At 49.6% G+C, this 16,125-nt stretch overlaps 1 protein-coding gene across 2 annotated transcripts in view; it reads right to left on the bottom strand.

The window, feature by feature from the left end:
* Positions 1-1,693: 1,693 nt before the first annotated feature.
* ICOSLG (inducible T cell costimulator ligand) overlaps positions 1,694-16,125 on the bottom strand; it is a 106,631-nt gene continuing 92,199 nt past the window's right edge. The window contains exons 3-5 of one of the 2 annotated variants that reach the window (XM_063441798.1): positions 15,515-15,549; positions 3,108-3,335; positions 1,694-2,087 (exon numbers count right to left, since the gene is read on the bottom strand). In XM_063441798.1, the coding sequence (XP_063297868.1) occupies positions 1,747-2,087; positions 3,108-3,335; positions 15,515-15,549 (604 nt within the window). In that variant the 3' untranslated portion in view covers positions 1,694-1,746. Of the gene's footprint in view, positions 2,088-2,981; positions 3,336-15,514; positions 15,550-16,125 lie in introns of both variants that reach the window. The other variant, XM_063441796.1, reaches the window with a different exon arrangement.

Genomic DNA, 16,125 nt, shown 5'->3' on the forward strand with positions numbered 1-16,125 from the left:
GGGTCAGTAGTGCTAGGAACACAGCTTTGTATTCCTGGTACTACAGTATCCCTTTAAGGAGATACAGCGAATTAAGACTAAATTAGGGAACCAAGTGAAAAGGGGCTTGTTGTGGGATACAGTGAGAAATGGGATGCCGAGGAACAAATGATAGTGGATTTGGGGACAAAATGGTTTAGGATTAGGAGCCTGTAACCCCCTGTCACTCTGACCCCTTAGTGCCCTGACAGGGGGTTACAGACAGTGTACAATTAAAACATTAAATATAAAAAAAAAATCAAACTTACCCCCTTGAAGTGCTGGCAGCCTGATCTAAAATGAGGGGGATCTGAGGAGACTGCAGGCACTCCAACACTATGGGGAGCAGTCTTGCAGAAGAGGCAGTTCTTCCAAGGTGTGTCTGCTGCCTGCAGGACCTGGACAATATGGAGTCAGGGGGAGTGGGAGGGCGGCGGAAGTCAGGCCACCTACTCACCATGAAATCCGCCTGGGCCTATCTGCCTCCCTCCCCTCCTTGTCTCCCTCTCCTCCTTGTCTCCCTCCCCTTCCCTTCCTGTTACAGTCCGGCTGGCCTGGCTCCAAGGGCGGGCGGGCGGGCTCCAGTGTACATGGGCGCCGCCATATTGGAGCCCGCAGAGGTAGCCCGACACTGTGGACCGCCGGGGACTCTGGGGGAGGTGTAAGTCGCGCCCTCCTCCTGACGTCATCAGGAGTGGGCGGCGGCAGACAGAGACTTCACCTCCGTCAAGGGAGGGAGCCAAAAGGAGTCGGAGAGCAGCCTCAGCAGGGCAAGGTAGGCTGCGGCATTATAAAAATCCGAATCCCTAGCCGATGGCTGGGGATACGGATTTTTGCGCCCCCCCCTGCTTGGGCACCCTAAGGCGGCCGCCTGGGCCGCCTTATGGACGCGCCGGCCCTGCTAAGGATTGAACTGGCTCACATCCAAGCCGCAGGTTCGACCATAAATCCGGAAAAGTGCTGCATCGGGATGTCTGAGGTACAGTACCTAAGACACCAAGTAGGCTGCGAGCAACAGTGGCCCGATTCAGCCAAGTTCAAAGCCATCTTGAATTAGCCTGTCCCCAGCACAAAAAGGCAGTTTTGGCATTTCCTAGGTACAGCAGGGTACTAAAGAAAGTTTATCCCCAACTACAGCTCCATAGCCAAACCCCTAAATGACCTGACCAAGAAAGTCCTCCCCAGACAGTTCCTGTGGTCCTGAATGCGAAGCGGACTTCCAACAGTTTAAGACTGCTCTAACCCAAGCCTCAATACTGGCTGCTCCTGACCCTTCAAAAGGTTTTTTTTTTTATCCATAGAGATGGGAAGGGGATGCTTATTCTGCCTCACAGCCAGAATTGGGGACCTCAGAGGATTGCCCGGACCTGTCCTGCACATAAAGTGCCTGACTGGGAGATACCTTAAAATACACTGGAACTGTTCACTGGATTGAGATTGTGCTGCGATCTGGTGAATCTTTGATCAGGTATCGCTCGGTCCCCTGACCACCAATCAGGGTGCTATTTGAAAAAAGGTCCCCTGACCACCAATCAGGGCACTAGGTGACATATAATGTGTGGAGGTACTCTCTTCCCCAAAGCCCCAGGAATCTTAACCTAACAGAGACATTCAGCAGGAGTACAGGAGCTCTCTTATTACATATTGCATTAAAAAATTCTCTGATTTGTGAACAACATCTGCATGGGCCAGAGTTTGAGATCCCTCATTAAACCCTCTTATATCTCCTCATCTCATTTCTCCATAATTCCACTCTTTACATAAAATCAGGACAAATAACTTGCATTGCTGGGAGGTAACATTCTCCTCTGGAGTTCGTATTATGCACGTAACATTGAGAGGGGCAGTGATGTTGAGTGTGACAGTGCTGGTGACATTAAGTGTGCCACTGGAAAGCTCCATGGAATTGAGTTTTTGATCCACAATCAGCTCAGAGCCTTCACTGGAGTTTAGCCATATGATCATGGGCTGGTGTTTCCCACCGTATGATGTGCACGTCAGCGTCACCTCCTGACCATATTTCAGCTGCCCTTCCACAGGGTGTGTAACCACTGGTATGCTGAATGGAGCTGCAAAGAGAAAGTCTTGGACTGACAAACTGTAACATCTGGAAAATGCCTGTTACTAAACCAAACACATAAAACTTGAATTGAAGATATAATTTGCATAATGAGAAATGGTGAGTGGCCATAGAAGTGGGTTTTGGAGATTGTACTTGAGACAGGCCACAGAGATCTAGAGATGTAAATCATCTAAACTGCATTTTAATGGGGTCCTATCTGAGCAGAATTATGGAGATCCTATCTGAGAACCTAATGGAGATCCTAGTTGAACTGAGTTATGGAGATCCTACCTGAGCATATTATGTAGATCCTACCTGAGGGCGGTATAGAGATCTGACCTAAGAGCATTATGGAGGTCCTCTTTAAGCTGAGTTATGGAGATCCTAGCTGAGCGCATTATAGATATCTGACCTGAGAGAGTTATGGAGATCCTGACAGTCTTATGGAGTTCCTATCTGAGATGAGTTTTGGAGATCCTACCAGGACTGTGTTATGGAGATACTACCTCAGCTGGGTTATGAAGATCATATCTGAGCTGGATTATGGACATCCTATCTGAGTAAGGTTATGGAGATCCTATCTGAATGAGGTTATGGAGATCCTATTTGAGTTGGGTTATGAAGATCCTATCTGAGCAGGGTTATGGAGATCTCATCTGAGCTTAGCTGAGGTTGTGTGGATTACCATAGTTAGTGGATTAATTAAGTATAATAATTGTTAATATTAGCTACAATATGATATGATTATTTTAAGCATACTGTTTATAATCAATTGTGAGTTAGTCAGATAGAATTTATTGAAAAGCTCATTAGAATATGAATCTGTTAGTTGATCAGGGCTTAAACTATTTTAATGTATTTATTATTGATTAATTGATTTGAAGGATGGTGTACTGATTACCTGCTACCTCCAGTTCTGTGTAGATCTGATTTAACATTTGTATGACTGGGGTGTTCAACATGATGATACACTTATAGTTCCCACTGTCGTTCAAGGACAGATCCTTCAGGTGGAGTGTAAAGTTACCTTCCAGCATCATAGTCGGATCCATATAAACTCGTCCTTGGTAATTCTGGTAAGTGTCTGTTATCTGGCCATTATGAAGCTGAATGACCATTAAATCTGAAGAGTTAGGGTTGCCCTTCTGCCAGTAAACCAGGAGTTTTTCAAGATCGTAAGATAATGGTTTGTACAAACAGGGCATATCTACTGCTCCTCCAAGTCTGCCAACCAGTCCAGTGCTGAACTTCCACACTGAAAGAAAGACAGAGTAAGACATCTGGTCCACTCAGAACAGCAGAAAATTCTAGGACATGGTAGAGGGTGACTCTGTGTTAGTGGGATGCAATGCTGTGAGAGATGTTAGCTGGATGCGATGCTGTGAGGGATGTTAGCGGGATACAATGCTGTGAGGGATGTTAGCAGGATGCAATGCTGTGAGGGATGTTAGCAGGATGCAATGCTGTGAGGGATGTTAGCGGGATACAATGCTGTGAGGGATGTTAGCGGGATGCAATGCTGTGAGGGATGTTAGCGGGATACAATGCTGTGAGGGATGTTAGCGGGATGCGATGCTGTGAGGGATGTTAGCGGGATACAATGCTGTGAGGGATGTTAGCAGGATGCAATGCTGTGAGGGATGTTAGCGGAATGCAATGCTGTGAGGGATGTTAGCGGGATGCGATGCTGTGAGGGATGTTAGCGGGATGCAATGCTGTGAGGGATGTTAGCGGGATACAATGCTGTGAGGGATGTTAGCAGGATGCAATGCTGTGAGGGATGTTAGCGGGATACAATGCTGTGAGGGATGTTAGCGGGATACAATGCTGTGAGGGATGTTAGCGGGATGCAATGCTGTGAGGGATGTTAGCGGGATGCGATGCTGTGAGGGATGTTAGCGGGATGCAATGCTGTGAGGGATGTTAGCAGGATGCAATCCTGTGAGGGATGTTAGCAGGATGCAATCCTGTGAGGGATGTTAGCGGGATACAATGCTGTGAGGGATGTTAGCGGGATGCAATGCTGTGAGGGATGTTAGCGGGATACAATGCTGTGAGGGATGTTAGCGGGATACAATGCTGTGAGGGATGTTAGCAGGATGCAATGCTGTGAGGGATGTTAGCGGAATGCAATGCTGTGAGGGATGTTAGCGGGATGCGATGCTGTGAGGGATGTTAGCGGGATGCAATGCTGTGAGGGATGTTAGCGGGATACAATGCTGTGAGGGATGTTAGCGGGATACAATGCTGTGAGGGATGTTAGCGGGATACAATGCTGTGAGGGATGTTAGCGGGATACAATGCTGTGAGGGATGTTAGCGGGATGCAATGCTGTGAGGGATGTTAGCGGAATGCGATGCTGTGAGGGATGTTAGCGGGATACAATGCTGTGAGGGATGTTAGCAGGATGCAATGCTGTGAGGGATGTTAGCGGAATGCGATGCTGTGAGGGATGTTAGCGGGATGCAATGCTGTGAGAGATGATAGCGGGATGCAATGCTGTGAGGGATGTTAGCGGGATGCAATGCTGTGAGGGATGTTAGCGGGATACAATGCTGTGAGGGATGTTAGCGGGATGCAATGCTGTGAGGGATGTTAGCGGAATGCGATGCTGTGAGGGATGTTAGCGGAATGCGATGCTGTGAGGGATGTTAGAGGGATGCAATGCTGTGAGAGATGATAGCGGGATGCAATCCTGTGAGGGATGTTAGCGGGATACAATGCTGTGAGGGATGTTAGAGGATGCAATCCTGTGAGGGATGTTAGAGGATGCAATGCTGTGAGGGATGTTAGCGGGATACAATGCTGTGAGGGATGTTAGCGGGATACAATGCTGTGAGGGATGTTAGCAGGATGCAATGCTGTGAGGGATGTTAGCGGGATGCGATGCTGTGAGGGATGTTAGTGGGATACAATGCTGTGAGGGATGTTAGCGGGATGCGATGCTGTGAGGGATGTTAGCGGGATACAATGCTGTGAGGGATGTTAGCGGGATACAATGCTGTGAGGGATGTTAGCGGGATGCAATGCTGTGAGGGATGTTAGCAGGATGCAATGCTGTGAGAGATGATAGCGGGATGCAATGCTGTGAGGGATGTTAGCGGGATACAATGCTGTGAGGGATGTTAGCGGGATACAATGCTGTGAGGGATGTTAGCGGGATACAATGCTGTGAGGGATGTTAGCGGGATACAATGCTGTGAGGGATGTTAGCGGGATACAATGCTGTGAGGGATGTTAGCGGGATGCGATGCTGTGAGGGATGTTAGCGGGATACAATGCTGTGAGGGATGTTAGCGGGATACAATGCTGTGAGGGATGTTAGTGGGATGCGATGCTGTGAGGGATGTTAGCGGGATACAATGCTGTGAGGGATGTTAGCGGGATACAATGCTGTGAGGGATGTTAGCGGGATACAATGCTGTGAGGGATGTTAGCGGGATACAATGCTGTGAGGGATGTTAGCGGGATACAATGCTGTGAGGGATGTTAGCGGGATACAATGCTGTGAGGGATGTTAGCGGGATACAATGCTGTGAGGATGTTAGCGGGATGCAATGCTGTGAGGGATGTTAGCGGGATACAATGCTGTGAGGGATGTTAGCGGGATGCGATGCTGTGAGGAATGTTAGCGGGATGCGATGCTGTGAGGGATGTTAGCGGGATGCAATGCTGTGAGGGATGTTAGCGGGATGCGATGCTGTGAGGGATGTTAGCGGGATGCGATGCTGTGAGGGATGTTAGCGGGATACAATGCTGTGAGGGATGTTAGCGGGATGCAATGCTGTGAGGGATGTTAGCGGGATACAATGCTGTGAGGGATGTTAGCGGGATGCGATGCTGTGAGGGATGTTAGCGGGATACAATGCTGTGAGGGATGTTAGCGGGATACAATGCTGTGAGGGATGTTAGCGGGATACAATGCTGTGAGGGATGTTAGCGGGATGCAATGCTGTGAGGGATGTTAGCGGGATGCAATGCTGTGAGGGATGTTAGCGAGATGCAATGCTGTGAGGGATGTTAGCGGGATACAATGCTGTGAGGGATGTTAGCGGGATACAATGCTGTGAGGGATGTTAGCGGGATGCGATGCTGTGAGGGATGTTAGCGGGATACAATGCTGTGAGGGATGTTAGCGGGATGCAATGCTGTGAGGGATGTTAGCGGGATACAATGCTGTGAGGGATGTTAGCGGGATACAATGCTGTGAGGGATGTTAGCGGGATGCAATGCTGTGAGGGATGTTAGCGGGATACAATGCTGTGAGGGATGTTAGCGGGATGCAATGCTGTGAGGGATGTTAGCGGGATACAATGCTGTGAGGGATGTTAGCGGGATGCAATGCTGTGAGGGATGTTAGCGGGATACAATGTGTAGCGGAACGCAGTAAGCCTGTCCTGCAAAATGCCTGTGTGACTGTAATTGTTATATTTTTTCCTATGTTGAAATTGCTATTCGCCTATTTAATATGTGAATTATATGTTATTCGGTAGTTTCCATCCGTATTATATACTTATGGAAACTACCGAACGGAGAGACCACCCCGGAGAGAAGTGTGCCAGCAATTAAGGTTCACATTCTCTCCAAACCACAAGTTAACCGGCTCATTAACAGTGTGTCTGGGTGGCCGCCATTCGGCATGCGTACACGTGGCGGCGGCCATCTTACGCATGAAAATCTCAGCGGTGTTTTGTCGTCGAGTGTCTGGAACTCAAATCGGACACTCGAACAACCAAACACCGCTGAGACCTCCAGAGCTCTGTAACTGCCGAACGGAGAGACTTAACGAATCCCCATTCGGTCGTTACAAAGTACCGAATGAGCGAATCACTATCTAGGTGAATTAAAGTATGGATGGCAGTTATAAATGTCTGTTTTAACTGCCGAACGGAGACCGACCGCTATTCGCCTATTTAATATGTGAATTATATGTTATTCGGTAGTTTCCATCCGTATTATATACTTATGGAAACTACCGAACGGAGAGACCACCCCGGAGAGAAGTGTGCCAGCAATTAAGGTTCACATTCTCTCCAAACCACAAGTTAACCGGCTCATTAACAGTGTGTCTGGGTGGCCGCCATTCGGCATGCGTACACGTGGCGGCGGCCATCTTACGCATGAAAATCTCAGCGGTGTTTTGTCGTCGAGTGTCTGGAACTCAAATCGGACACTCGAACAACCAAACACCGCTGAGACCTCCAGAGCTCTGTAACTGCCGAACGGAGAGACTTAACGAATCCCCATTCGGTCGTTACAAAGTACCGAATGAGCGAATCACTATCTAGGTGAATTAAAGTATGGATGGCAGTTATAAATGTCTGTTTTAACTGCCGAACGGAGACCGACCGCAGGGCCCATTCTCATGGAACCCTTTTCGGATACCAACTCGTGTGCGGTCGGTCAAACTTCACCTTCCTGTAACTGCCGAACCACTGGTCCGATCTGGGTGAATTTTGGATATTATATTCACCCAGATCAGGGCTACCTAGCGGTACCCTAATATTAAGGATATGTGATGGTTTAGGGGTACATCCAAGTTTGGGGTAAAGTACTGGACAAGTTAAGGGGATTATGACTCATTCTGAGGGGAGGAGATGTGTGGGAGGTAACAAGTACTACATTGGTTACTGTCATAATTACTGTGGTTCCCTCCCTTGCATGGGAGCAGGCTTTATAAGAAACCTTGGAATAAACGATTGTCAGTTCTACTCCTGAAACTGTGTGTCGTCCAGTTATTGGGAGTGCTGTGGGGATTTCGCTGTACCTTTTTACCTGCTGGAAACTCTGCTGTGGATTTACTAATGACTTGTTCCTGAGCCTTCCTTGGATCTAAAGTGGAGAATAGCTGCGAGAAATCAGCTCTCCGCTACATTGGTTGGCAGCGGTGGGATCCAGACTCACAGAGGAACAAGGATTAATGGAGATTGACCTTTCTACGCTAAAGAGAACCACATTGAAAGACCTTCTGGAAGCGAAAGGTGTTTCTGCCAGCAGCAAATCCAAAGCAACGCTTATCACCGAAGTAATGGCAGAGTACAGAGCAGAAGAGGTCCAGGCCACGGAACAAAGACCTGAAACAGAACAGGAGGAGTTCCAAAGGCATTTACAATTCAGACTGGCCTTTTATGGGGAAAACCCACCAACAGAGATCATCTCTAAAACAATGACAGAGGTGCAGGAGTTTGTGATGAGAAACAGGAGACCACAAACACCGGAAAGAAGTGCAGCAGGAGCTGTGGCACAAGAGGGTAAGCCTAAAATTCCCTATCAAGCGTTTAAAACGTATGTGGAAGCAGAGGAGGATATAGATGCCTTCCTCCAAGATTTTGAGAGACTATGTACGCTGCATAACATACCAAGGGAAGAATGGGTACCCATATTAGCAGGACGGCTGTCAGGAAGGGCAGCTGAAGCCTACCGCACTGTGCCTGATATTGAAATTAGGAACTATAGCCGGGTAAAAGAAATTATCCTGGCCCGGTATGCAATAACAGCAGAGGCATACCGGAGGCGCTTCAGAGAATTGAAAAAGGCGGACAAAGATTCGCACGCAGAGTGGGCTTGCCGACTAGAAAGGGCAGCTCTTGGGTGGATGCAGTCGAGTAAAGCGCGGTCCATGGAGGACTTGTTACAAATGCTGCTGTTGGAGCAGTTTTATGAGGGGATATCCTCAGAGCTACAGGAATGGGTGAGGGATCGTAACCCCACCACCCTCACCGAGGCTGCCAAAAAGGCAGATGATTTTATGGACGCTCGCAGACAAACCAAAGCAATGAGTACCAAACCTGTCATGCGACCACTAGGGGGGAACTCCTTCTCTCCTAACCCTCAACCCCCACCAAGACAACTCCCTCCACCAGCACCAGCAGCAGCGCAGCAGAGATACCGCACACCTGCTTCTGTGCAATGCCACCGATGCCAGAAGTGGGGACATTTCCAACGGGATTGTCCGCAGTCTAGAGACCGCACCACCTGGATCCGACCAGGGCCTCCACCACCACCACCGAGAGCAGCAGCACATCACTACCAGGACGAGGTACCACTTCCCTACAGCTCTGCCGTCCCAGTCACGACTGTAGAACAGTGGGAAGTGCTGCATGAGGCCAACCCCTTACAAGCACAGGCAGATAATCGGCAACACCATAGGCAGACCGTGTATCTGGAAGGGAAGCCTATGCAAGGGCTCAGAGACTCGGGGGCCACCATCACCCTGGTACGAAGCCATTTGGTTTCGGACAAAGCTAAACTGAATAAGACTGTGGCTGTCAGGGTTGCAGGGGGAGCCGTGTATCGGCTGGACACAGCCAGGGTACACTTGCATTGGGGTGCGGGGTTTGGGAATGTGGAAGTGGGGCTAATGCCGCAATTACCTGCTGAGGTGGTCCTAGGGAATGATCTGGGCAAACTCACCTCCGCATTTGAACCACAAACTACCGAGGAAGCACACCCAGTAGTCACCAGGCAACAGGCCCGCACCCAACACAACAACGCACTGCCGGAGGTCCAGGTAAGAGATTCCTCCCCTTCCCTAGACTGTATCCCTTGGGCCCCTCCTGACGAGTTTGTAGCCGAGGTGATCACTGACCCTACCTTACAAGTATACCGAGACAAGGTCACCTCTATCCAACCGGGGGCGGAGGGGGAAAGATTTGTATGGGACAGGCAGTTATTATACCGGGAAACGAGTAAAGAGATAGCTGGGTCCGACCCCATTACTGCAAGACAGCTGGTGGTACCTCAGAGGTACCGAACCGAATTACTCCGGATAGCGCACGATATTCCGCTATCCGGACATTTGGGGGTCAGCCGTACCAGATATCGGCTGACCCAAAGTTTCTTCTGGCCAGGGATTAGCCAGGAGGTGCGCAGGTATTGTAATACCTGCGATACATGCCAGAGGGTAGGAAAGAGAGGGGATAAGCGTAAGGCGAAGCTGCACCCCCTACCCATAATTGAGGAACCCTTTCATAGGGTTGCAGTAGACATTGTAGGCCCCTTCCGGAAGCCTAGCCCATCAGGCAAACGGTACATTTTGACCGTAGTGGACTACGCCACTCGCTACCCCGAGGCGGTAGCCTTAACTAATATACATGCAGAGACGGTGGCTGAGGCGCTGATGCAGATTTTCTCCCGGATGGGGTTACCCAGGGAGATCATCTCGGATCAGGGCACTCAGTTCACGGCAGAGGTCACCCAACAGCTCTGGAAGTTTTGTAAAATTAAGCCCATAATTAGTGCTCCATACCACCCCCAGACTAATGGGCTCTGCGAACGGTTCAATGGCACCTTAAAACAGATGCTCCGAACCTTCGCAGAGACTCACCGAGACTGGGAAAAATTCCTGCCGCACTTACTGTTTGCTTACAGGGAGGTGCCGCAGGAATCTACGGGATTTTCCCCCTTTGAACTGCTATTCGGGAGGAGAGTAAGGGGGCCCCTGGACTTGATTAGAGAACACTGGGAGGGAGACCGTAGCGCTGACGGCACCCCTATTGTACCATATGTGTTGGCCCTCCGAGATCGCCTGGACGCCCTCACAAAGACGGTAAAGGAAAACCTACAGGCAGCTCAGACACGTCAGCGCACCTGGTACGATAGAGGCGCCAGGGACCGCAGTTTTCAGGTCGGACAGAAAGTTTTAATTTTAAAACCTGTCAGACACGATAAGCTACAGGCCGCCTGGCAAGGCCCTTATAAAGTAGTAGAACAAAGGTGTGACACCACTTATATAATTGGCCACTGCGCAGGGAATGGGGGGCGACGCATGATCCATGTGAACATGCTGAAGCCTTACCAAGAACGATCAGAGGAGGTGACAGCTATCTGCGCCCCCACCTCTGAAGAAGGCGACAGCCTACCTCTCCCCGATCTGTTAGAAGACGGACAGCTGGCTGGGGATTTAGGAGCGGTTGTACTGGGGGATCGGTTGAGCCCACAGGAGCGTATCGAGGTACAACAACTACTGCAAGAAAAGCAGGAGACCTTTTCTAATGTACCTGGATACACCCCTCTGGCTACCCACCGAGTAGAAACCCCTGGTCAACTTCCCATGCGCCAGACTCCGTACCGCATCCCTGAAGCGGTACGGGAGAATATGCGCAAAGAGATTGAAGAGATGATACAGTTAGGAGTCATTGAACCCTCAGATAGCCCCTGGGCCTCTCCAGTAGTCCTCGTACCAAAGCGGGACGGCACGACCCGTTTTTGCGTGGACTACAGGAGATTGAATAAAAAGACCGTATCCGACGCATACCCGATGCCTAGGATAGATGAGTTGCTGGACCGGATGGCCAGGGGTCAATACCTTACCACTATTGATTTGTGTAAAGGGTATTGGCAGATTCCCCTGGCCCCGGACGCCATCCCTAAGTCCGCCTTTGTCACCCCATTCGGCCTGTACCAATTTAAGGTCATGCCGTTTGGGATGAAAAACGCGCCGGCTACCTTCCAGCGGATGGTGGACCGCCTCCTAGATGGGTTCCAAGACTATACCTGTGCATATCTCGATGATATTGCCATATTTAGCGATACCTGGCAGGAACACTTGGCCCATATAGGAGCGGTTCTAGACAGGATCAGGGAGGCTGGTTTGACCCTGAAACCAGCGAAATGTAGCATTGGGATGGCCGAGGTACAGTACCTGGGCCACAGAGTAGGCTGTGGTAAACAAAAGCCGGAACCAGCCAAAGTAGAGGCAGTATCACAGTGGCCTACCCCGAAAACTAAAACCCAGGTGTTAGCCTTCCTAGGGACAGCAGGGTATTACCGGAAATTTGTACCCAACTATAGTACCCTGGCCAAACCCCTCACTGACCTGACCCGTAAAAACCTTCCCCGCCAAGTAACCTGGACCCCGGAGTGTGAGCAGGCATTCCAACACTTGAAAGATGCACTTGTTAATGCCCCTGTCTTGGCCGCTCCCAATCCAACTAAACGTTTTCTTGTTCACACAGACGCTTCTATGTTTGGATTGGGGGCAGTATTGAGCCAAGTCGGGGCCGATGGCGGAGAACATCCAGTGGCTTACATCAGTCGCAAACTTTTACCCCGGGAAGTAAGCTACGCCGCCATCGAGAAGGAATGCCTGGCTGTGGTGTGGGCCTTGAAGAAATTACAACCCTATTTGTATGGACAGGCTTTTTCTTTGCTCACGGATCACAACCCGTTGGTCTGGCTGAACTGGGTGGCTGGGGACAATGCCAGGCTGCTGCGCTGGAGTTTGGCGCTGCAGCCCTTTGACTTTAACATTCAATACCGCCCGGGTAAGCAAAATGGAAACGCCGACGGGTTGTCACGACAAACTGATCTGGAGAAATAATCCGTGAGCACCCCGGTCATCCCCAAGCCGATCCGTGTGGGATCAGACTGTGTATGCCGGCTTGTGGGCAAGGGGGAGCAGTGTAGCGGAACGCAGTAAGCCTGTCCTGCAAAATGCCTGTGTGACTGTAATTGTTATATTTTTTCCTATGTTGAAATTGCTATTCGCCTATTTAATATGTGAATTATATGTTATTCGGTAGTTTCCATCCGTATTATATACTTATGGAAACTACCGAACGGAGAGACCACCCCGGAGAGAAGTGTGCCAGCAATTAAGGTTCACATTCTCTCCAAACCGCAAGTTAACCGGCTCATTAACAGTGTGTCTGGGTGGCCGCCATTCGGCATGCGTACACGTGGCGGCGGCCATCTTACGCATGAAAATCTCAGCGGTGTTTTGTCGTCGAGTGTCTGGAACTCAAATCGGACACTCGAACAACCAAACACCGCTGAGACCTCCAGAGCTCCGTAACTGCCGAACGGAGAGACTTAACGAATCCCCATTCGGTAGTTACAAAGTACCGAATGAGCGAATCACTATCTAGGTGAATTAAAGTATGGATGGCAGTTATAAATGTCTGTTTTAACTGCCGAACGGAGACCGACCGCAGGGCCCATTCTCATGGAACCCTTTTCGGATACCAACTCGTGTGCGGTCGGTCAAACTTCACCTTCCTGTAACTGCCGAACCACTGGTCCGATCTGGGTGAATTTTGGATATTATATTAAGGATATGTGATGGTTTAGGGGTACATCCAAGTTTGGGGTAAAGTACTAGACAAGTTAAGGGGATTATGACTCATTCTGAGGGGAGGAGATGTGTGGGAGGTAACAAGTACTACATTGGTTACTGTCATAATTACTGTGGTTCCCTCCCTTGCATGGGAGCAGGCTTTATAAGAAACCTTGGAATAAACGATTGTCAGTTCTACTCCTGAAACTGTGTATCGTCCAGTTATTGGGAGTGCTGTGGGGATTTCGCTGTACCTTTTTACCTGCTGGAAACTCTGCTGTGGATTTACTAATGACTTGTTCCTGAGCCTTCCTTGGATCTAAAGTGGAGAATAGCTGCGAGAAATCAGCTCTCTGCTACACAATGCTGTGAGGGATGTTAGCGGGATACAATGCTGTGAGGGATGTTAGCGGGATACAATGCTGTGAGGGATGTTAGCGGGATGCGATGCTGTGAGGGATGTTAGCGGGATGCAATGCTGTGAGGGGTGTTAGCGGGATGCAATGCTGTGAGGGATGTTAGTGCGATGCGATACTGTGAGCGATGTTAGCGGGATGCAATGCTGTGAGGGATGTTAGCGGGATACAATGCTGTGAGGGATGTTAGCGGGAAGCAATGCTGTTAGGGATGTTAGCTGGATGCGATGCTGTGAGGGATGTTAGCTGGATGCGATGCTGTGAGGGATGTTAGCGGGATGCGATGCTGTGAGGGATGTTAGCGGGATACAATGCTGTGAGGGATGTTAGCGGGATGCAATGCTGTTAGAGATGTTAGCGGGATGCGATGCTGTGAGGGATGTTAGCGGGATGCAATCCTGTGAGGGATGTTAGCGGGATACAATGCTGTGAGGGATGCTAGCTGGATGCGATGCTGTGAGGGATGTTAGCAGGATGCGATGCTTTGAGGGATGTTAGCGGGATGCAATCCTGTGAGGGATGTTAGCTGGATACAATGCTGTGAGGGATGTTAGCGGGATGCGATGCTGTGAGGGATGTTAGCGGGATACAATGCTGTGAGGGATGTTAGCGGGATGCAATGCTGTGAGGGATGTTAGCGGGATACAATGCTGTGAGGGATGTTAGCGGGATACAATGCTGTGAGGGATGTTAGCGGGATGCGATGCTGTGAGGGATGTTAGCGGGATACAATGCTGTGAGGGATGTTAGCGGGATACAATGCTGTGAGGGATGTTAGCGGGATACAATGCTGTGAGGGATGTTAGCAGGATGCAATGCTGTGAGGGATGTTAGCGGGATACAATGCTGTGAGGATGTTAACGGGATACAATGCTGTGAGGGATGTTAGCGGGATACAATGCTGTGAGGGATGTTAGCGGGATACAATGCTGTGAGGGATGTTAGCGGGATACAATGCTGTGAGGGATGTTAGCGGGATGCAATGCTGTGAGGGATGTTAGCGGGATACAATGCTGTGAGGGATGTTAGCGGGATGCGATGCTGTGAGGGATGTTAGCGGGATGCAATGCTGTGAGGGATGTTAGCGGGATGCGATGCTGTGAGGGATGTTAGCGGGATGCGATGCTGTGAGGGATGTTAGCGGGATGCGATGCTGTGAGGGATGTTAGCGGGATACAATGCTGTGAGGGATGTTAGCGGGATACAATGCTGTGAGGGATGTTAGCGGGATGCGATGCTATGAGGGATGTTAGCGGGATACAATGCTGTGAGGGATGTTAGCGGATACAATGCTGTGAGGGATTTTAGCGGGATACAATGCTGTGAGGGATGTTAGCGGGATGCGATGCTGTGAGGGATGTTAGCGGGATACAATGCTGTGAGGGATGTTAGCGGGATGCGATGCTGTGAGGGATGTTAGCGGGATGCGATGCTGTGAGGGATGTTAGCGGGATGCGATGCTGTGAGGGATGTTAGCGGGATACAATGCTGTGAGGGATGTTAGCGGGATACAATGCTGTGAGGGATGTTAGCGGGATGCAATGCTGTGAGGGATGTTAGCGGGATGCGACGCTGTGACGGATGTGGTTATCGTGATGCGACGCTGTGAGGGATCATCGCTGGATGCGACACTGTGAGGGATGTTAGCTGGATGCAATGCTATGAGGAATGTTAGCAAGATGCGATTCTGTGATGGATGGGGTTAGCTGGACGCGATGGTGTGAAAGATGAAAGCTATGGATTTAGGTAGCTTTGTGAAGTGGTTGTGGTGGCTGTAATGTTCCATCATTAGAGTATAACGCTGTACAGTAATTTGCGGATGTGTAACGCTCCATGCAGGCTGTAGGAACATTGAAAGGACTGTGGGCTGTGGAGCAGTTTTGGTGGATTTGAGGGAGGTAATGAAGATGTGATGACCTACAGGGATAGTGGAAGAAGTAATGCTCTGAAGAATTACAGTACCCGATATGAGAGTCCAGAGAAAAACAGGCAGCAATCTGTGAAGACAGAAAAGACAGGGTGAGTGGAAGGAGATTGGAATTTATATAACAAACAGGAAATCTAAAGGTAGAATGGCCAAGCTGTGACCAGAGCTAACTTAGAGAATTTATTTTAGCTAAAACTTTCCCATTTAGATTTCAGTATAGTATTCTGCTTAATGAATAATCCCCTGAGCGTCAGTCAGTACTAGAACCCACCTGGCACTGGAATTCTTCATATTCATGAGCCGTGTCCTAACTACAGCTCACAAACACGCCATCTCTCTCACCTGGGATTTCAGGTAAATTCCAGGGAGTTTAACCCCTCCCTGTCCCAGCTTCTCCTACCTAGCCACATCCACTACCTGGCTACAACCCTTACCTGGCCACACCCCTTACCTGGCCACACCCACTACCTGGCTACAACCCTTACCTGGCCACACCCACTACCTGGCCACATCAACTCATACATACCTCCCACCATTTATATCCCCACTTTCTTATTAAAGAGATTTGAAATCTTGATGAACATTTTACTCACATGTATTTAGCTTGTAAACACAATATCAGTATATTTATATTTATTAAGTGTTC

This window comes from Pelobates fuscus, chromosome 1 (assembly GCF_036172605.1).
Source record: "Pelobates fuscus isolate aPelFus1 chromosome 1, aPelFus1.pri, whole genome shotgun sequence".
NCBI lineage: Eukaryota > Metazoa > Chordata > Amphibia > Anura > Pelobatidae > Pelobates > Pelobates fuscus.